The 21,744-nt window shown below is 44.6% G+C and overlaps 1 protein-coding gene across 2 annotated transcripts in view; it reads right to left on the bottom strand.

The window, feature by feature from the left end:
* The window catches only part of LOC122789778 (phosphatidylinositol-binding clathrin assembly protein-like), a 2,259,505-nt gene that overhangs the window by 1,085,699 nt on the left and 1,152,062 nt on the right, over window positions 1-21,744 (bottom strand). For both annotated transcript variants that reach the window (XM_044057218.1, XM_044057217.1), the window contains one exon: window positions 13,987-14,123. In XM_044057218.1, the coding sequence (XP_043913153.1) occupies window positions 13,987-14,123 (137 nt within the window). The remainder of the gene's footprint in view (window positions 1-13,986; window positions 14,124-21,744) is intronic.

Below are 21,744 nucleotides of genomic sequence, written 5' to 3'. Positions count from 1 at the left end.
AGTCATTGAGACTGCTTACTGTAGGGTTGTGCTTTGTTACCTCCAGATTTGGAGGTGGAGGCACCCCATTGCTTTGACCTGTACGATCCCTGTGAATGATATCTGGAGCCTTTGGAGTGCCTGGGTTTGCCCCGAGTGGCTCTGTTGGACACAGGAAAGGACCAATTCTTAGTAGGCCAGTGCCTACTGAACCTGGGTGGCTGCACTTGCAAGAAATCTTTTACAGTTTGCATAGATTTAGCTTGGTCTTCCATTTTCTTTAAAACCTCTTCTGCCTTATTACCAAAGTGACCGTCATGCTGTAAAGGGGCATCCAACAATTTAACTTTAAAATGATCATGCAGATTTTGCTCCTTGAGCCAGGCATGCCTTCTTATCACAGATCCAGTTACGGTGGCCCTGCAAGAGGCCTCTAAGGAATCAAAACCACATTGCAAAGTATGCTTTTCCAACCTGTTCTGCTGAATGCAATAAATCCTGTAACTCTATTTTCTGCACAATCAGAAATCAACATCTTTTTCTGTTGCAGTAAGCCCATAACATGCTGTTGATATTTAAGCATATGAAACTGGCAGTTTAAAGCCCTGATTGCCAAGGTTGCAGACGTATAAACCTTCTTTCCCCATCTATCCAGCACACTGGAATCTCTATCAGAAGGGGTAGGATTTTTGGCTGTAGAAACCTTAACACCCTTGGGACCCTGAGAAATAGTCTCAGGATCAGAAGCAGGATTTTTGAAAAGAAATTGTGGGAACCCTGTAATATCTGTCTGGCTGGCTTACTAGAGCCGGAGGCAGGGAATCAGGAGCCATGCTTGATTCTGAGAACACATCAACAATGTCTAATTCACGAGGTATTGCCAAAGGCCTATGCTGAGGAAGAAGAAGAAAATCCCTAAGCCTCTTTTTTGATTCTGAGAAGTCCTGACTCTCCCAGTGAAAATGTTCCCTTAAAGTATGCAAAGTCTCTCCAAAAGAGTAATCCTCAAGAGGAGAAGCAGACGGGATGGATTCCTCTGCATCACAGTCCTCATAAAGTGGAATAGAAAATTCTTGATCAGACGAGGAATCAGAAGAAATGGAAACCTTATCTGAAGATTCATAATCAGTGCCTTGCCTAGGCCTCTTAGCAGGGGGGGTTGGGAACCCCTGATCAAGGTAATTAAATCCTCAGCCATTTTGATCATTTCTTTTTTAGGCACAGGGGCCTGAGCACGTGGCTCATGCGTCGGTTTTTTACACATAGAAGTTGGTTTTGGCCTTGTTTTTGATGATGGCATTGGTTTAATATACAGATGTTGAGGCCTGACAACACCCTCAGAAGACGGTGCCTGCCCAGTGGCTCCGGACCCATCCAAGGGAGAAACATCCGCAGGTTCAATACATGCAGAATCTCGCTGCATACCGGACTCCGAATGGGTCTCGATAGATGCCTGTGACTCAAAAGTAGCGGGTATTAGGGGCTGCAAAAGCGCCTGAGTACCGGCGAACCGGCGACTGGCTTAGGAGAAGCTTTGTAGTCAGTTGTGGACATCGACAGTCTGTCTCTCAATTTTCCCTTGCGTTTTTTGTGAACTCCAGTAGTTGGATTGCTAACAGACGACATTTCAGGGTAGCTAAATCTTAAACCAAAATATTTAGAAGCAAAAATATACTGATGCTAAATAGTGCGTTGGTTAAATTTAGCACAAAACCGCAAGCAAGGCATGTTGTTGATCAGGGCCTAGGCAAGGAATACAGTACAAATGAAAATCCTTATGAGGTATTTGCTTCTCACAAGTAATGCAATTATTAACTTTTACTGACATCGGTAAGGAGCAAGAAAAAGTTTCCCCAACGGGGTACTCAGCTTTAGTTTGAAGACTTCGGTTCTGAAACTCTAAAACGAAAATTTCAGGAGTCGGCCGACCGGCAGTTGCAAATTACTTCTGCTTCAGGCACTGCGGAGCAAGAAAGACGGATTAAAATGGCGTCAGCTGCGTGTTTTATACCCCTGACGTCATGGAAGAGGACGCAGCAACCAACGCAGGACCCAAGACTTTGTTATTCAGGCCGACTGAGGGCAACCTGCCAGCAGATTACCCAAATGTAATGACTGCAACAGTGAAACATGAAGAACATCTTTTTCCATTTTTCAGCGTAAGATTTTCTAGTACTAGGCCTACTTGCCTTTAAAATTAGATCCATCACAGGTTTACTGAGGGATGGTACAGGAGAGATTAGGTAATCAGCCAGGCTGCTAGGTTCAGTGCTAGAAGCTGAGGGTGCAGAATCTGGCTCTGCTGCTGAGCCAACAGGGAAAGAGTCTGAGGTAGATGCCATTGGGATAACCGTGACACACTGCGCAGGAGGGGGTACTAGTGTTGGTGTGGCCAGTCTGGAGCAATCAAACTCATCATTGGTTTGCACTGTTTGATTTTTAGTAGTACTATGGAGAGCAGAGGCAGTGGGGGGAGGGCATAGACTCATAGGTTTTTCCAGCTGAAGGACAGAGCATCCACTTTCCAGGCTTGTTTGTGGGGAGTCCTTGTGCAAAATTTGTGCAATTGGTAGTTCGATGGAGAGGCAAAAAGGTCTATATCTGGGCTCCCCCATTTGCCTGTCAACAAGTTGAAAATCCTTGGTTCCAGTTTCCACTTATGTGGGTCCATGAAGTTTCTGCTTAGTCTGTCTGCCACTGTATTTAATTTTCCTGGCAGGAACTGAGCTTGAGTGTTCCACAATGCCATGGCTAGTCTGCAGAGGGGGTAAAAATGTGTACCCCCCCCTGCTTGTTTATGTACCACATAACAGCGGTGTTGTCCATCTTTACCATTAGTTGTCCTGGAAGAATCTGGTCCTTGAAGGCTGTCAGAGCATTCTGTACAGCTAACATTTCTTTTTGATTGATATGCAGGTGCATTTGACTTGGGTTCCATTTGCCCTGAATGCACTTCCCTGCCAGGTGAGCCCCCAATGCATAGTCTGATGTCTGTTAGGATTTGGGGGCAGCGGGTGGTGTGAAAAGTAGACCCTTGTTTTGGTGACAGGCCTCTGCTCACTAAAGGAACTCCTGGCATAGGCAAGGTATGATAGGAATCATTGCTTCTAGGTCCTGAGAATGTTGACATCATAGGCTTTTTAGATACCACTGTAGTTTCCTCATATGCAGTCTTGCATATGGAATTAGAAGAATGCATGAGGCCATGAACCCCAAGGTTTGCAGTATTTGTTTTGCAGATAGCAGGATTTTTGTAGCCACTTGTTTGAAGTAGGCTGTCAAATGAATTTGTTTCTCTGGCGAGAGGAAAGCCATCTGTGGAGTTGGGTTCAAGCTTGCTCCCAGGAATATAATTTGTTTACAGGGTACCAGGTGTGATTTCTTTTTGCTTATGGTGTATCCCAGACAAGTTAGAACCCTTTGTACAAAGGCCAGATGCTTCAAAAGTATGTCCTGGCTTTCTGCCTGAATTAGACAATCGTCCAGGTATTTGTATATTTGAATATTTCTTTGCCTGCAAAATGCAATAACTGGAGCTAGGCACTTTCTGAATACCCCGGGCGCAGTAGATAAGCCAAAGGGCAGTGCAGAGAAAGTACAGTTTTGTACCTACCATAAATGTAGATGTTCGAGTGCTCATACAGCTGCAGTCATTACAGATAGGTTTATCCTGCCATCAGGCGGGTCCTCGGTCGGCTGAATTCCAAAGTCCAGGTCCGGCGTCGGTTGTCGTCACTTCTTCCCTGACGTCAGTGCGGCAGGGGTATAAAAGAGGCAGCTGACGCCATTTTCTTCAGTTTTTCTTGCCCCAGATGTCAGGTGCCCCCAGAAGTAAGGCAAAACAAAAAATTATGTAAACATGCAATGATGATAAATTAAAAACACAGTAGTTGTCAGCAAATACACCATAAAAGAAAACCCCACAAAGGTTAAATGATAAGGTGTTTGTCATAAGGCCTGTCCTAAGAGGGGATAGAGGGAGGGTAACCTGGACTGCAGCTGTATGAGCACTCGAACTACATTTATGGTAGGTACAAAACTGTACTATGTTCATCGTGCATACAGCTGCAGTCATTACAGATGGGTAGAATCCCAAAGCTAAGTAAGGGTGGAAGGCACTAAGAGGAACTAGGAGGGGCTAGGATGCCCTGCAGGACTGCTGTGGCAAAGCCCGCTCTAGAATTTGAGTATAGTGGAAGGTGGTAGTGCTTGGAGAATGTGTGCACTGAACTCCAAGTAGCTGCTTCCAAAATGTCCTTGGTAGGGAGCCCCCTGAGGAAAGCTGCAGAGGTAGCTGTAGCCCTGGTGGAATGGGATCTGATGTATACAGGCACAGTTTTTCCATGAAATGAATAACAAAAGCGTATGCAGTGGGCTATCCATTTTGAAATTGTCTGTTTGGAAATAGCCTTTCCCTGAGCACCTGTAGCATAGGATACAAAGAGCTGCTCAGATGTCCTGAATGACTTTGTTCTGTCCAAGTAATAACGAAGTTGTCTGTGAATGTCCAAGGAATGTAGTAGTATCTCCCCTTTATTCTGTGGATTTGGATAAAAGGTAGGTAAATGAATAGTCTGATTCAAAGCTACACTGGATACTACCTTTGGCATGAAGGTAGGGTTGGTTCGTAAGGAAACGCTGTCCTGATGGAAAATGATGAATGGTTGCACAGCCATGAGGGCCTGTAGCTCCGAAACCCTGCATTCTGAGGTAATAGCCAGAAGAAAGGCGTTTTTCCACGATAAGTATTGTAGCTCTGTTGAAGAAGCCGGCTCAAAGGGAGGCAGGGTCAGCTTTTCCAGTACGAAGTTGAGGTCCCAAGCTGGGACTGGTGGTTTCCGTGAGGGTTTTATATTTTTTGCCCCTCTGAGGAACTGCCATAATAGAGGATGTGAGAATAAAAGAGGATCTGTATTGTATTGTGCAGAAATGGCTGAAGCATGGATCTTGATGGAGGAGAAGGAAAGGCCACTGTTTAACATCTCAGCTAGGTATTGTAAATTTTGAGGTATATTTATTACCCAAGGATTCTGGCCCTTTTCTTGATTCCAGGAACAAAATCGTTTCCATTTGGCGGAGTAGGCTTTTCTAGTAGAGGGTCTTCTGGCCTCCAAGATAACATCCTGCACCTCCTTGGAGAGGAGAGTCTGTTGGGAAATTAAGGTATTCTCCATGCAGCTAGATTCAGGGTTTTGAGCTGTCTGTGAAGGGTTTTGTAGTTGTGCTGGGACAACAGAAGAGGAACCAGAGGTAGGGTCCATGGTGGTGAGTGTGTCAGGCTCTTTAGGAGAGGATACCAGTGTTGTCGTGGCCAGTCTGGAGCAATGAGAATCATTTTTGGCCTCTCTGCTCTGGCTTTTAACAGAACTTTGGTCAGCAGAGGAAGAGGCGGGAAGGCATAGACTGTCAATGTTGTCCAATTGAAAGAGAGTGTGTCCACTTTCCAGGCCTGTGGATGATAGGTCCTCGAACAGAATTTTTCCAACTGGTAATTTCTGTGGGTAGCAAACAGATCTATGTCTGGCTGTCCCCATGCCTGAGTTATCTTTGAGAAGACTTGAGGATGCAACTTCCATTCGTGTGGGTCTGTCATATTTCTGCTTAAGTTGTCTGCCAGTGTGTTTTCCTTCCCTGGCAGGAATTGTGCCTGTAGTTGAATTTGTAATTCCAGTGCTGTGTTCCACAGGGTCATGGCTTGCCTGCACAGGGGGTATGAATGAGTTCCCCCCTGTTTGTTTATGTACCACATGACTGTGGTGTTGTCTGTCCTTATCAATAGCTGGCCTGGATGGAATAGGTCTTTGAAGGTCATAAGAGCATTTTGCACGGCTAGCATCTCCTTCTGGTTGATGTGTAGGTGTTTCTCTTTTTGGGACCATTTTCCCTGAATGCACTGATCTGCCATGTGTGCTCCCCAGGCATAGTCTGAGGCGTCCATTGTGATGATTTGAGTTGCTTGAGGTAAACAGAAAAGGAGACGTGTTTCTTTGGCATGCTTGAGCCCACCACAAAAATTCCTTTTGAAGGCATGGAATGAGTGGTATAACTGTTTCCAAGCTGTGGCTGTGTTGAGACCATAAGTTTTTTAGGTACCATTGTAGTTTCCTCATATGCAGCTTTGCACATGGTATTAGAAAGATGCAAGATGCCATAAATCCCAGAGCCTGCAGGACTTTCCTTGCAGTTAGTCTGGTGAAAGTTGCCATTTTGTTGAAGTATTGAGACAGTTGCCCTTGTTTGTCTGGCGTGAGGAAGGCCATCTGGGTGGTTGTATTTAAGCTTGCACCCAGGAAAATCATCTGTTGAGAAGGTATTAGTTTTGATTTCTTTTTGTTCACTGTGTATCCCAGGTAGTTTAACAGTTTTATTACAAACGCCAGATGCTGCAGTAGAACGTCGTTGCTGTCCGCTTGGATCAGACAGTCGTCCAGATATGGGTAGATTTGTATTCCTTGTTGTCTGCAGAAGGCAATTACTGATGCCAGGCATTTTGTAAACACTCTGGGCGCAGTAGATAAGCCAAAGGGCAATGCAGAGAATTGGTAATGGGTAGAACCTGCAAGAAATCTGAGGTATCTTCTGCAATCTTGTCTGATAGGAACATGCAGGTATGCCTCCTTGACGTCCAACGTTACCAGTCAAGACTCCTTGCCCAGCATGGGAAGAAGCTGCTGTAATGTGAGCATCTTGAATTTTGGCACCTGTAGATATGTGTTTAGGATGGATAGGTCTAAGATGGGTCTCCAATCTTTGTCCTTCCTTGGTACCAGAAATAGTCTGGAATAAAAACCTTGACCTTGTTCTTTGCAGGTACCTCTTGAATTGCTTTCATATCTATGAGAGCGGAAATTTGTCTTTGTACCTCTGCCCATTGATTTTGTGGCAGGTTTGGCAAGCCTCTCATTTTTGGAAGGGTGTGAAAGTGGAACCTGTAGCCTCTGTCTACAATGTCCAGAATCCATCTGTCTTTTGTAACAATGTGCCAGTTTTTTGAAAATAATGCCAGGTTTCCACCCAAAGGTACTGCCATTATAGCTTTGTTTGGCAGGCATAGGGGGAAGTCATTGTGTCTGTTTTCTAAATGACTGTGATCTATCTTCTCCACCTCTTGGGGTTGGGTGCTTGCCACTGTCTAGCTCTGTAAGATCCTTGAGGTTGTCCTCTATCCCTTGGGCGTCTGTATCTGCCCCTTTGAGGTCTGTCCGTGGCTGGAAAGGACCAATTTTTTGAAGGTCAGTTTCTGCTGAAGCGTGGAGGTTGCACCTGCAAGAAATCTTTTACTGTTTGCATAGATTTCGCTTTTTCCTCCATTTTCTTTAGTACCTCCTCAGCTTTAACACCAAACAATACATCTTTGTGAAGTGGTGCATCTAATAACTTTGCTTTGACATGATCTGGTAAGGTTTGCTATTTGAGCCAAGCATGCCTACGTATGACAGACCCCATGACAGCAGCTCTACATGAGGCCTCTAAAGCATCAAAACCACACTGCAAGTTATGTTTACCCACTTGCTCTGCTCCATGCAACATATCCTGCAACTCTTTCAAATCTGGTTGTTCTGTCTGTGTCATTTTGCTTTTCAGCTGAGATAACAAAAACTGTTGGTACTTTAACATATGAAATTGACAGTTTAATGCCCTCATGGTTAAAGTGGCAGATTTATACACCTTTTTCCCCCACCTTTCTAATGCTCTGGAATCTCTCTCTGAAGGTAAAGGGTTTTTAGCAGTAGAGGTCTTTATTCCTTTGGGACCCTGTGAAATTGTTTCTGGGTCAGCAGTATGGCTTTTATAAAGAAACTGGTGAGAATCAGGAACCCGGTAATACCTGTCTGGTTTAACAGGGGCTGGAGGTAAAGAATCTGGATTAAGACTGGCTTCTGCGTACACATCATCCAAAATATCTTAAACAGGAGGGATAGCCAGGGGCCTATGCTGGGGGGAGCAGTAAAAATTCCCTGAGCCTTTTCTTGGAATCTGAGTAATCCTGGCCTTCCCAGTGGAAGTGCTCCCTCAATGTATGCAGGGTTTCCCCAAAAGAGTAGTCCTCAGGGGGGGGGGGGACCGAGGGAATAGACTCCTCAGCATCAGAGTCCTCAAAAGGGGAATAGGCATAATCCTGGTCCTCAGAATGGTCTGAGGTAATAGAAGCCTAGTCCGAGGAAGGGGTCTGGGTCTTTTGTCAGAGAGGGGTTGAGAACCCCTGATGAGAGTTATCAAATCCTCAGCCATTTTAAGCATCTGTTTTTTTAGACATGGGGCCTTAAGAGGAGGTCTGAGGACCCTGTTTTTTAGTTTTCATGGCAGCTTTAGATTTAGTGAGGGATTTAATAGAGAAAATGGTAGGCCTGAAGATGCCTTCAGAAATGGTAGGCCTCACTAAATTTTCAATTCCCAGCCAAGAGTGGTGTCGGTATCTGCAGTGGGAATGGAGAACGAGGAGCCTGCAACCTCGGGTACTGAAGTCACCGGTAAAATAGTTTAATCAGTAGTCAGGGGCTGCGTAGGCGCCTCGCTGAGAACCGGAGAACCGGTAGTCGGCCTAAGCGTGGTCTCAGTACTTGGTGCAGACCTCGGATGTTGGTCCTTGTCTTTACGTTTTTTGCTTAAAACTGGTGTCGGTGTATCCGACGACATGATATAATTACATTTTTGCCAAAATAATGAAGGGCGAACTCTGCCCGGCGCTTAATAGTGCGCTTGTTGAACCTAGCACAAAAACGGCAGGCCGAGATGTCATGGTCTGGCCCTAAACGAGGTATACAGAAAGAGTGAAAATCCTTATGAGGTATTTGCTTCCCACAAGAAATGCAATTATTAACTTTGTCTGACATCGGTCTGAGGCAAGAAAAGTTTCCCCAATGGGGTACTTAGCTTTAAAGAAGACTTCGGCTGAAATACTTTCGTAAATCTCAGGAGCTGGCCACCTGGCACTTGCGAACTGCTTCTGCTTCGGGCACCGCGCGGCAAGAAAGACTGAAGGAAAATGGCGTTGGCTGCCTCTTTTATACCCCTGCCACACTGACGTCAGGGAAGAAGCGACGACAACAGACGCCGGACCTGGACTTTGGAATTCGGCCGACCGAGGACCCGCCTGATGGCAGGATAACCCATCTGTAATGACTGCAGCTGTATGCACGATGAACATCTGATAGTGCATGTAGCCTGCTTTGAAGCGTAGGTATCTTCTGCAAGATTCCCTGATTGGGATGTGCAGGTATGCTTCTTTTAAATCTAGTGTTGCCAACCAGGCATCTTTGCCTAGCACAGGAAGCAACTGGTGAAGAGTCAGCATCTTGAATTTTGGAATCTTCAAAAAGGTGTTTAGAGTAGACAGGTCCAGGATAGGACGACATGAATCATCTTTTCTGGGTACCAGGAAATGTCTCGAGTAGAAACCTTGTCCCTTTTCTTCTTCTGGTACCAAATGAATAGCCCCCATGCTTAAGAGAGAAAGTACTTGTTTTTGGGCCTCTGCCCACTGATTTGGGGGTAGGTCTGGCCATCCGCTTGGTGTTGGCAACGTGTGCAAGTGAAATTTGTATCCCTGGGACACTATACTTAAAACCCATTTGCCCTGGGTAATGAGTTCCCAGTTCTTTGCATGAAGAGCAATCTTTCCCCTCAAAGGGGCAGTCAGTTAATAAGTGCTTGGAAATTTTAAAAGGAAGTCATTGAGACAGCTTACCATTGGAGGGAGTCTTGTTACTCCCACGTTTGGAAGTGGAGGCCCCCCCACTGCTTAGTCCTGTGCGTACCCTGGGACTGCAGCCTGGGAGCTCTGCTGGATGTGGGTTTGGACTGAGAAGGTCTGGAAGAGGCAGGAAAGGACCAATTCTTGGAAGGCCAATGCCTACTAAATCTTGGAGGTTGTAGTTGTAAAAAACTTTAGCAGTTTGCATAGATTTAGCTTTTTCTTCCATCTTTTTAAGAACAAGTTTTGCCTTGTTGCCAAACAGACAGTCCTGGTTTAGGGAAGCATCCAGTAATTTTGCTTTAACATGATCTGGTAGGGATTGCTCCTTAAGCCAAGCATGTCTTCTAAGTACAGACCCAGTTACAGCAGCCCTGCAAGACGCCTCTCAGAGCGTCAAATCCATATTGCAAAGTATGTTTTCCAACCTGTTCAGCTGAATGCAATAAATCCTGTAAATCCTTATTTTCAGCACATCAGGAAGCATCATTTTCTGTTTACGCAATCCAATAATATGCTGCTGATACTTCAACATATGAAACTGGCAGTTTAAGGCCCTAAATGCCAAATTTGCAGAAGTGTATACCTTCTTACCCCATCTATCCAGCGCCCGGGAGTCTCTATCAGAAGGGGTAGGATTTTTGGCAGTAGTAGATTTAATGCCCTTAGGCCCCTGTGAAATGGTCTCAGGATCTGGAGTAGATTTTTGAAAAGGAACTTGCGAGTCAGGGACCCTGTAATATCTATCAGGTTTCCTGGGAGCAGGAGGTAAAGAGTCAGGGGCCAAGCTGTATTCGACAAATGCATCATCAACAATGTCTAATACAGGAGGTATGGCTAAAGGCCTGTGCTGGGGCAGGAGTAAGAAATCCCTAAGCCTCTTTTTAGGATCAGAAAAATACGGACTTTCTCAATGAAAATGCTCCCCGAGAGAATGCAAGGTTTCACCAACAGAGAAATCCTCTGGGGGAGAAGCAGAGGGAATGGGGTCCTCAGCATGAGAATCCTCATAGTTAGATAAGGGTAAATCCTGGTCATCAGAGGAAACAGAAAATTCAGAATCCTGGTTGAAAGTAACAAACAAACTCAGTCCTAGGTCTCTTAGAGGGGGAAGGCTGGCTTTCCCTGATTAAAGTAACAAGGTTTTCAGCCATTCTTTTTTGTTTTTTAGGCACAGAGGCCTGACCATGCAGTCTGGGTGTCAGTTTTTTAGGCATGGTTTGAGATTTAGGCCTTCAAGAAGAAGATGGCATCAGTTTAATATGCAAGTCGGTATGCCTGAATACACCCTCAAAAGCCAGTGCATGCACAGTGGTTCCGGACCCTCTACTGAGACCTATTCGGAGTCCGGTATGCCGCAAGATGTTTCAACTGTGGAACTTGCGGATGTTTCCACCTTGGATGGGTAGAATCAGAAGTAGTTGGTATCAGGAGCTGCGAAAGCGCCTCACTGAGTACCAGCAAACTGGAGACTGGCTTAGGAGAAGCATCGTCGGCAGTTTTGGACCTCGGCGGCCTGTCTCTGTCTTTATCTTTGCGTTTTTTCAGAATCCCGGTAGTCAGATGGCTAACCAATGACATTTCTGGATAATTAAACCGAGAACCTAAATACTTAGAGGCAAAAATATACAGACGATGGACAGTGCGCTGATTAAATAAAGCACAAAACCGACACCAAGGTACGTCGTGGTCAGGGCCTAGGCAAGGAATACAGTACGAATGAAAATCTTTATGAGGTATTTGCTTTCCACAAGTAATGCAATTAACTTTTACTGACATCGGTAAGGAGCAAGAAAAGGTTTCCCCAATGGGGTACTTGGCTTTAGTTGAAGACTTCGGTTCTGAAACTCGAAAACATAAATTTCAGGAGCTGGCCAACCGGCACTTGAGAACGGCTTCTGCTTCAGGCACCGCACGATAAGAAAGACTGATGTAATGGCGTCGGCTGCATGTTTTATACCCTGACGACCTGACATCGTGGAAGAAGAGACAGCAACCAACGCAGGACCCAAGACTTTATTAATCAGACCGACTGAGGGCAAACTGCAAGCAGATAATCCAAATGTAATGACTGCAACAGTGAAACACGAAGATCATCTTAAACATATGTTAAATCTAATTTCTTTCACCTCAGGCTGAGAACCAGAATCTGACGGGGGGTTCGTCCTTTTTAATTGAAGGAAGACAGAATAAAATGACTAAAAGGCTTTACATAAACCTTTAGCAAAACCCAGCCAATCTTTTTTATCTGTCCCAGCTGAAGGGGAAATAGGAAAGGTGCCTAACTTAATGCTTCATTTTTCTTTGAAATTCTACTGAAAAATAGTCCCCTGAAGAATAGTCCTTTACTCAGGAATCAAGCTCCTCAGAGCAAAGTAATGGTCAGGTCCCTCTTGTAATGATAAAAAGAATGGGTCTCCCTTGCTTGAAGAGGACAACCAAATGGCCACCGAGAACGTGCCTGCCTCTCAGTCCTTAGCAGTTTCCTGAGAAGTAGCACTAGAGAGACCATGAAAAACTGATTAGTAGTCCAAGGAACCCAAAAGAACCACAGCGGAATCACTCAGCAATAGCCACGCCAAAGAGGAATAATTCAAAGTCACGACTGGTCTCCCTAACAATTTTCCTTTTCTTGGGGATCACAGAAGGAACATTCAAGGAGCAGGGACCCCATCACTCTACTGAAAAAAAGTGACAGACAAGAAGGTATTGCTGCCTTTTCCCAAGACTGAAAGATGGGACTTAAAAAATATATGACTGGAACTTGTCATCCACCCTGACACTAGTTCCAAGTCCCAGGCCAAAGTTCAGACAGAAAAATATAGTTTTTTAGAGAAAGTACATACTTTGCACAGAAAACAGTTGGTCCCCAAGCAGGGTACTTCTCTATCAAACAATGAAGAAGCTCTAGTCGACCGTCGATCTCTCAAAGCTGCAGCAGAGAGCAAGTTTCAAAAGTAAGAAAGTTCTGAGAATTTTAAACCCTAACCAGAGTCTTTATACCACTCTCCTCAAGCTCTGCAGTGGTTAGGGCATGTGGAAAGTGGTCCAAATCTTTAGAAGCTAGTTAGTCTTCCAATTCTTGACAGGGTATGTCCCCTATAGCTTAGGCTACTGTAATAGTGTTCTAATGAAGAACATCATATAATACAGCATATTGTAACGGTTTCTGATTATAATTTAAGTACTACTGAAAGGATTAAGACAAGCTCAATCTCAGAACTTGGTGAATGAACAGGCAAGAAGACAGGCTACCAAAACATCCAACTAGTTGCCAGTTACACGTGGGCAGAATGAAAAGAAATGTCAAACATTTTCCTTTTGTAACAAAAACCGAATACAAATCACAATGCCTTGAGACTGGGACAGAATACTCAGGCAAACCTGAATACTAGGAAAATGGGAAATGAGCAATGTATTCTTCTGGACAATACTCTCTCTCTGGAACATTACAGAGACTTGCATGAAAATGTTTCACTAAATATATACGGTGCAAATATGCATTATGTCACTTTCCATCTCTCTCGCTTCTTTTTTTTGGCTCCTTCACACCACTTCAGACAATCATATTTCTCACCTCCAATGTCTTACTCATCCACTAGTTCCCTAGGACCGAGAACTCTATTGCTCATTCACTCCAGTTATAGTAAAAGCTGAAAGCTGGGAGTGATGCCATTTCTCAGAGTAGGGATGGTGGATTTTCTTATTTAAGCCCTGAAGTCCTCAAAGTGGCTGTCACGTCTGCTTTCTCAAAGTACTCTGTGGCATATGCATGCCTCCAAACAAGACCTCTCTAATGTGCAGTGCTTAATCAAGTGTGGTTAAGTTTCCCCCACTGCAGCCACTTCTTCATTTCCCCTGAGGCTGGCAAGCTAGTATTAGCTGCTTCACTCTCACATGCCTACTCCTTCAGAATACAAATTGCTAAATGAACACAGTAAACTTGAGGCACACACAGGACTTATTCCTATAAGCCAGAAGGGTGGTTTGCCATGTTAATTCTTAATGTATCCATCTTATAAAATTCATCTGTACATCTTTAGTCCACATGCTCAATTCTTCCCAATTACACACACCTAAAAATATTACTACATATTACATGGTAAAGTACTATAGAAAGCTGGTGTAGAAAACTAGATGATAATTAGCAAATTTAGGGATCCTCAACCACAAATGAAGCTTTGTATTTTACTAAAAGGCATGATATAAATACTTAATTAACAAATTAAACATTCAAGGAAAAGTGAGCAATCAGCTACATCAACTGTTTGTAACTGTACATTCAACACACATGAAGTGATGAGCTGCATTACCTGCTTGTTGTAGGAGCAGGTGCACTGAACAGGTCAGCTGCTGTTGTGTTAGTCACACTTTTTCCTGAAATACTGCTAGGCGATGCTGATGTAGACACATTGTTAGAGTGCACAGAAATCTCTTTCAAACGCTGCTCCTGCCATACAAAAACAAGATATGCACAAACTGAGTTTAATGCAGTTTCAGTCATTATCTGTTTTAAATTCAGTCATAGCAAAATAAGAAGTTAAGTTCTCACCATGACGTTCCATGTTTGTTGTCCATCTCGTCTTCATTCATTGCTGGTTGGGTTCGGAACAGAGAATTGGTTCTGACTCAACCTATACAAAACCTCAAGACCTTCCACCGGGCTTGTGGCTACACCCTATCCCATCATGTTCAGGGAAGATTACCCAGATCTTGTTTGCAGATACTATAATTATTACCTCTAAACATATAACCATATCCAAAGAGCGACTAAGAGGAGAGTCAGTGAACATCAATTCCAATTTTGCAAGGAACCACTCGATCCTCCAGGAGCGAAGATGGGGGAAGGAGGATGGGACACATGAATGAAGGTGAGATGGACAACAAACATCAAACATTACGGTGAGTACATAGCTTCTTAAGGTTATGTTGTCCTATCTCGCCTTCATTCATTGCTGGTTCAGAGAGCGTCCCTAGCACCTTTTTTCTTGGTGGCTCAAGGGAAAATACTCTTCAGAACAGTAGACCCAAAAGAAGCCCTGTTCCTGGAGGCCTAATAGACTTTGTAATGAGTGATAAAGGTGCAAGGGTTTACTAATGTTGCTGCAGCTGCACAAATTGAATCCATGGGTAGCCTTCGCTGAAAGGCCGATGAGGTTGCTATAGCTCTTGGGGAGTGACCTTTTCCTTTCCCTGGAAGTTCTCTATTCTGTGATTTGTATGTGAAAGTTGCAGTCAGTAAGCCACTTGGAAAGCGTGACCTTTGATATGGGGGCATACTTCTTTTTATCCAAAAAGGATACAAACAGCTGGTCTGAGTTTCTGAACTCCTTTGTTCTGCTGAGATAGAAACGTAGCTGTATATGTCTAACTGGTGTAATTTGTAATCTGACTTGTTGCCATAGTTAGGGAAAAAAAACAGGTAAGTCAATGGATTGATTTAGATTTGCTTCTGAACATACTTTTGGGAGAAATGAATGGTTAGTTCGCAGGGAAACTATCTTTGAAAAATCATGTACAGGGGACACATTGATGATGCTTGAAGTTCTGATACCTGTCTAGTGGACGTGATGGCTACCAAGAAGGCCGTCTTCCACATTAAAAACTTTAGCTTGCACGTTGATGCAGGTTCAAAGGGAAAAGAATCAAGGTAGATAAAACAAAGTTTAGGTCCCATGGCGCTGGTGACTCTCTTACTGGAGGTCTTAGTAAAAAGGTACCTTTCAAAAAGGCTTTTCAAAGCCGGTGGGACACGATTTTTAGTCCCATTTCACCAATATGATAGTTTGGCATAGCAGCTAATTGACTTTGAATAGTAGCTGCAGCTGCACCTTCATTAAAAAGCTTAGCTAGGAAATCTAATACAGCTGTTATAGAGGCAATAAAAGCATCAATATGGTTGTTGAAAGCCCAATGGGAATAGCTTTTCCATTTGCTAGAATATAGTTTTTTTTGGTTGAAGACTTATGAGACTAAATCAAAATATGTTTCACTGCAGGGGAAATATCAGGAAGCCAGGCTGTTTGTGGAACTGGAGCAGCCAAGCTGTCAATCTTAGGGTTTGAACTGATGGATGGAGCGCCCCTGATGGATGAGTCAGGATGTCTGGAACTTGGTCCAGAATCCACGGCTCCTCCTGAAGATGAGGCCATAGGAAGGGGAACCAAATCTGGCAAGGCCAGTGTGGGGCAACAAGTATCAAACTGCCAGCATTTATCTTGCATATAAGACTGCCCCCTATAAATACAATATGCTGTGATAGCAGCAAGGAAGATTTTTCAAAGTTTATCATGATGCCTAGCTGAGAGCAAAGATGAATGGTGGTGTCTCTCGCTCTTGTTAGTAGATGCTTGGTGGTGGCAGTTAGGAGCCAGCTGTCTAAGTACAGACGCACCCGGAACCCTAGACACCTCAAGTGACCCATAAAGTACAGTTGTGTACCTACCATAAATGTAGATGTTCGAGTGTATTCACTGTTGCATTCATTACTCTTGGGTTATCCTGCTGGCAGGCCACCCGCAGTTGGCCAGAATTCCAAAGACTAGGCCCGGCGTCGGTTGCTGTCGCATCTTCCCTGACGTCAGTGCGCCAGGAGTATAAAAAATGCTGCTAACGCCATTTTCTTCAGTTTTTCTTGCCCCAGATGTCAGGTGCCCCAAATAGGTAGGCTGAAAAATATATAAATATGAAATGCATGCACAAAAATGACACTTCCCTTATCAAAAAGCAAATACACCAAAAAGGTAGTATAGGATAGAGTAGTGCAGATACGTCCCAGCAAAGAGAAGGGGGATGGTGGGTGGGTAACCTGAACTGCAACAGTGAATACACTCAAACATCTACATTTATGGTAGGTACACAAAGTACAGTTTTGTACCTACCATAAATGTAGATGTTCGAGTGCTAATACAGCTGCAGTAATCACAGATGGGTTTTCTGCCGTCAGGCGGTCCCTCGGTCGGCCGAATTCCAAAGTCTAGGTCTGGCGTCGGTTGCTGTCGCTCTCTTTCCTGACGTCAATGAGGCAGGGGTATATAAGACACAGCCAACGCCATTTTCTTCAGTCTTTCTTGCCCCAGATGTCAGGTGCCCCCAGTAGGAAGGCAATACATAAATTATATTTATATACATGCAATGCAATATAATCAAAAATCAGTAGTTGCAAGCAAATATACCATAGAAGGATAACCCAATCAGGTTGTATGAAGAGGGGTTAGGCCCTAGGCCTTTACCAAGAGGGGAAGGAGGGAGGGAAAACTGTACTGCAGCTGTATTAGCACTCTAACATTTATGGTAGGTACAAAACTGTACTATGTTCATCGTGCATACAACTGCAGTAATCACAGATGGGTAGAATCCCAAAGCTACGCACAGGGTGGAAGGCACTAGGTGGAACTGGGATGAGCCAGAATGCCCTGCAACACAGCAGTGGCAAAGCCTGCTCTAGTTTTGGAATATAAAGGCAGGTGGTAGTGTTTTGTGAAGGTATGCACAGAACTCCAAGTGGCTGCCTCCAAAATATCTTTGGTAGGAACTCCTCTGAGGAAGGCTGTAGAGGTAGCTGTGGCCCTGGTGGAGTGGAATCTGATGCCTGTAGGGACAGATTTTCCATGATAGGAGTAATAAAACCGTATGCAGTGGCCTATCCATTTTGAAATTGTCTGTTTGGTAACTGGCTTCCCTTGAGCTCCTACAGCATAGGACACAAAAAGTTGTTCTGATTTCCTGAAAGGCTTTGTTCTGTCCAAATAATAACGTAGCTGTCTATGGATGTCTAAGGAGTGTAGCAGCCTTTCCCCTTTGTTTTGAGGATTGGGGTAAAAGGTAGGTAAGTGTATGGCTTGATTTAAAGCTACCCTGGATACTACTTTAGGCATAAATGATGGGTTGGTTCGAAGGGAAACCCTGTCCTGATGGAAGATGAGAAAGGGCTGCACAGCCACGAGGGCTTGTAGTTCCGAAACCCTACGAGATGAGGTAATGGCCAGAAGGAAAGCTGTTTTCCAGGACAAATATTGCAAATCTGTTGAGGCAGCCGGTTCAAAGGGAGGCAATGTTAATTTTTCTAGAATGTAATTAAGATCCCAGGCTGGCACTGGTTGTTTCCTTGGTGGTCTTATATTCTTAGCCCCTCTGAGGAACTGTCTTAAGAGTGGGTGAGAGAATACGGGTGGATCCGTGTTGAATTCTGCACAAATGGCTGAGGCATGGATTTTTATGGAGGAAAATGAAAGTCCACTGTTCAGCAGCTCAGCTAGATACTGTAATACCTGAGGCAAATTCAGTTTTCTAGGGTCCTGGCCTTTTTTCTCATTCCAAGAGCAAAACCGTTTCCATTTTGCGGAGTAAGCCTTCCTAGTAGATGGCCTTCTGGCCTCCAAAATGACATCCTGCACCTCTTTGGGGAGTAGAGTTTGTTGTAGTGTTAAGGAATTTTCCATGCAGCGAGATTGAGTGTTTTTAGCTGACTGTGAAGAGTTTTGTAGCTGTGCTGAGTCAGAAGAAGAGGCATTAGAGGTAGGGGCCAGGGAGGAGTATGTGTTAGGCTCCTCAGTAGTGGGTACCAGTGTTGTCTTGGCCAGTCTGGAGCAATCAGTATCATCTTTGGTCTGTCTGCTCTTGCTTTCAAGAGCACCTTGGGCAGAAGAAGCAGAGGTGGGAAAGCGTAAACTGTCCATGCTGTCCAACTGAATGAAAGGGTGTCCACTCTCCAGGCCTTTGGATGAAAGGTCCTTGAACAAAACTTCTCCAATTGGTGATTCCTGTGGGAGGCGAAGAGATCTATGTCTGGCCTCCCCCACGCTTGGATTATCTTTGTAAACACTTGAGGATGCAACTTCCATTCGTGTGGATCTGCCATATTTCTGCTTAGATTGTCTGCCAGCGTGTTTTCCAAGCCTGGCAAGTACTGTGCTTGAAGTTCGATTTGCCATTCCAGAGCCAAGTTCCAAAGTGTCATGGCTAGTCTGCACAGGGGGTATGAATGTGTTCCTCCTTGTTTGTTTATGTACCACATTACTGTGGTGCTGTCTGTTCTTATCAATAATTGTCCTGGATGCAGGAGGTCCTTGAAAGCTGTAATTGCATTTATCACTGCTAGCATTTCTTTTTGATTGATGTGAAGGTGCTTTTCCTTTTGGGACCATTTGCCCTGAATGCACCTGTCTGTAATGTGCGCCCCCCAGGCGTAATCTGAGGCGTCTGTTGTGATGACTTGATTTGTTTGAGGCTTGCAGAATGGAAGACCTGTGTTTGTTTGACATGCTTGGGCCCACCATAGAAATTCCTTTTGCAAACATGGAATTATTGGTATTATTGTTTCCAAACTGTGGCTGTGTTGAGACCATAGGTTTTTTAGGTACCACTGAAGTTTCCTCATATGCAACTTTGCACATGGGATTAAAAGAATGCAAGATGCCATGAAGCCCAGAGCCTGCAGGATTTTCCTTGCAGTAAGCCTGGTACAATTTGCTAGTGTTTTGAAGTACTGAGTTAGTTGCCCCTGTTTTTCTGGCGTAAGATAGGCCATCTGGGTGTTTGTGTCCAAGTTGGCACCCAGGAAAGTTATTTTCTGAGATGGTGTTAGCCTGGATTTCTCTTGGTTGATTGTGTATCCCAGAGAATTCAGTAACCGTGTTGCATAAGCCAGATGTTCCAGAAGTATGTGCTTGCTGTCCCCGCTTGGATCAGGCAGTCGTCCAAATAAGGGTAAATTTGTATCCCTTGAAGTCTGCAGTAGACAATTACTGATGCCAGGCATTTCGTGAATACTCTGGGCGCAGTAGATAAGCCAAAGGGCAATGCAGAGAATTGATAGTGGATTGAACCTGCAAGAAATCTGAGGTATCTTCTGCAGCTTTGTCTGATTGGGACATGCAGGTATGCCTCCTTGAGGTCCAATGTTACCAGCCAAAACTCCTTGCCCAGCATGGGAAGAAGCTGCTGTAATGTGAGCATCTTGAATTTTGGTAAGAGTAAGAATGTGTTTAGGATGGACAAGTCCAAAATGGGTCTCCAGTCGGTTCCTTTCCTTGGTACCAGAAATAGCCTGGAATAAAAACCTTGACCTTGTTCGTGAGTAGGTACCTCTTGAATAGCTTTCATGCCTATGAGCTTTGAAATTTGTAGTTGTGCCTCTGCCCTTTGATTGTGTGGCAGGTTTGGCATGCCTCTCATTTTTGGGAGAGTGTGAAAATGAAATCTGTAGCCTCTGTTTATAACGTCCAGGATCCATTTGTCTGTTGTGACAATATGCCAATTTCTTGTAAATAATGCCAGCTTTCCTCCCAAGGGTGCTGCCAGCTGATACTTGCTTGGCATGGAAAGGAGGAAGTCACTGGGTTTGTTTCCTGTATTGTTGTGCACTGTCTTCGCCACCTCTTGGTGCTGGAGTTTGCCATTGCCTGCCTCTATATGATCCTTGTGATTGCCCTCTGCCCCTTGTGCGCCCGTATCTACCTCTTTGGGGCTTGTCCGTGGCTGGAAAGGACCAGTTTTTAGAAGGCCAATTTCTGCTAAAACGTGGTGGTTGAACCTGTAGAAAAGCTTTGACTGTTTGCATAGATTTGGCTTTTTCTTCCATTTTCCGTAGTATCTCCTCAGCATTAGTACCAAATAGCACATCCTTTTGTAAAAGAGCATCTAGTAGTTTAGCTTTCACATGATCAGGCAAGATTTGTTCCCTAAGCCATGCATGCCTACGAATGACTGATCCTGTAACAACAGCTCTACTTGAGGCCTCTAGGGCATCATAGCCACATTGCAAGGTGCGTTTAGCCACTTGTTCTGCACTATGCATCATATCCTGCAACTCCTTCAAATCTGGTTGTTCAGGTTGAGACATTTTATTTCTTAATTGTGATAACAGAAACTGCTGATATTTAAGCATATGAAACTGACAATTTAAGGCCCTCATGGCTAGGGTGGCCAAGGTATATACCTTTTTTCCCCACCTTTCTAAGGATCTTGACTCTCTTTCGGAAGGTAGTGGATTCTTAGCAGTAGAGGCCTACATTCCCTTGGGGCCTTGAGAAATGGTTTCAGGGTCAGCATTATGGCTTTTGTAAAGAAATTGGTGAGAGTTAGGAACTCTGTAGTACCTATCAGGCTTGACTGGGGCAGGAGGCAGGGAATCCGGATTAAGGCAAGCCTCCCGAATAAACATCATCAAGTACGTCCAAGACAGGAGGTATCGCCAGAGGTCTGTGTTGAGGTAACAAAAGAAATTCCCTAAGTCTTTTCTTGGAATCAGAAAAGTCTTGGCCTTCCCAATGGAAGTGTTCCCTCAAGGTGTGCAAGGTTTCCCCAAAAGAAAAATCCTCAGGAGGAGATACAGAAGAAATGGACTGCTCTGCATCAGAATCTTCAAAAGGGGAGTAAGAGTGTTCCTCTACATCACAATGTTCTGAAAAAATGGAGCCCTGATCAGAAGAGGGAGAATCTTCCTCCACTCTGGGTCTCTTGTCTGGAGGGGGTTGGGAACCCCTGATAAGAGTAATTAAATCTTCAGCCATTTTAAGCATCTGCTTTTTAGGCATGGGCCCTGTGCAACAGGCCTCTTGGGATGCCTGGCTGATTTGGACTTAGTAAAGGCCTTAATGGAAAAGGAAGATGAGGGTCTAAAGACACCATGGGTGGAAGTGGACCTGTCCACATTAGGAGGCTCAATGCTCACAGTGGCTTCGGTGGTTGTAGTCTGGGTATGGGCCGAGGTACCTGCGGTCTCGGTTATAGAAGACACCGCCAAAGAAGTGTAGTCGGTAGTCAGGGACTGCATAGGCGTCTGGCTGAGAACCGGACCACGTGTAGCCGGGTTTGGCTTGGTGTCGGTGGGGACAGCGGACCTCGCATGTCGGTCCTTGTCCTTGCGTTTTTTGGACAAAACGGTAGTCGGAGTCTCCGACGACATTTTATAATCAAAGGCTATAAAAAAAAAGTGTTGGGCGAACTCCGCCAGACGCTTAATAGTGCGTTTATTGAAAGTAGCGCAAAAGCGACAGCCCGAGACGTCGTGGTCTGGGCCTAAACAAGGTATGCAGAGGGAATGCAAATCCTTATGCGGTATTTGCTTC

The sequence above is a fragment of the Protopterus annectens genome, chromosome 15.part0 (genome assembly GCF_019279795.1).
Source record: "Protopterus annectens isolate FY-2018-M chromosome 15.part0, PAN1.0, whole genome shotgun sequence".
Lineage (NCBI taxonomy): Eukaryota > Metazoa > Chordata > Ceratodontiformes > Protopteridae > Protopterus > Protopterus annectens.
The sequence above is the reverse complement of the archived record's forward strand: the minus strand, read 5'-3'. Positions and strand labels throughout refer to the sequence as shown.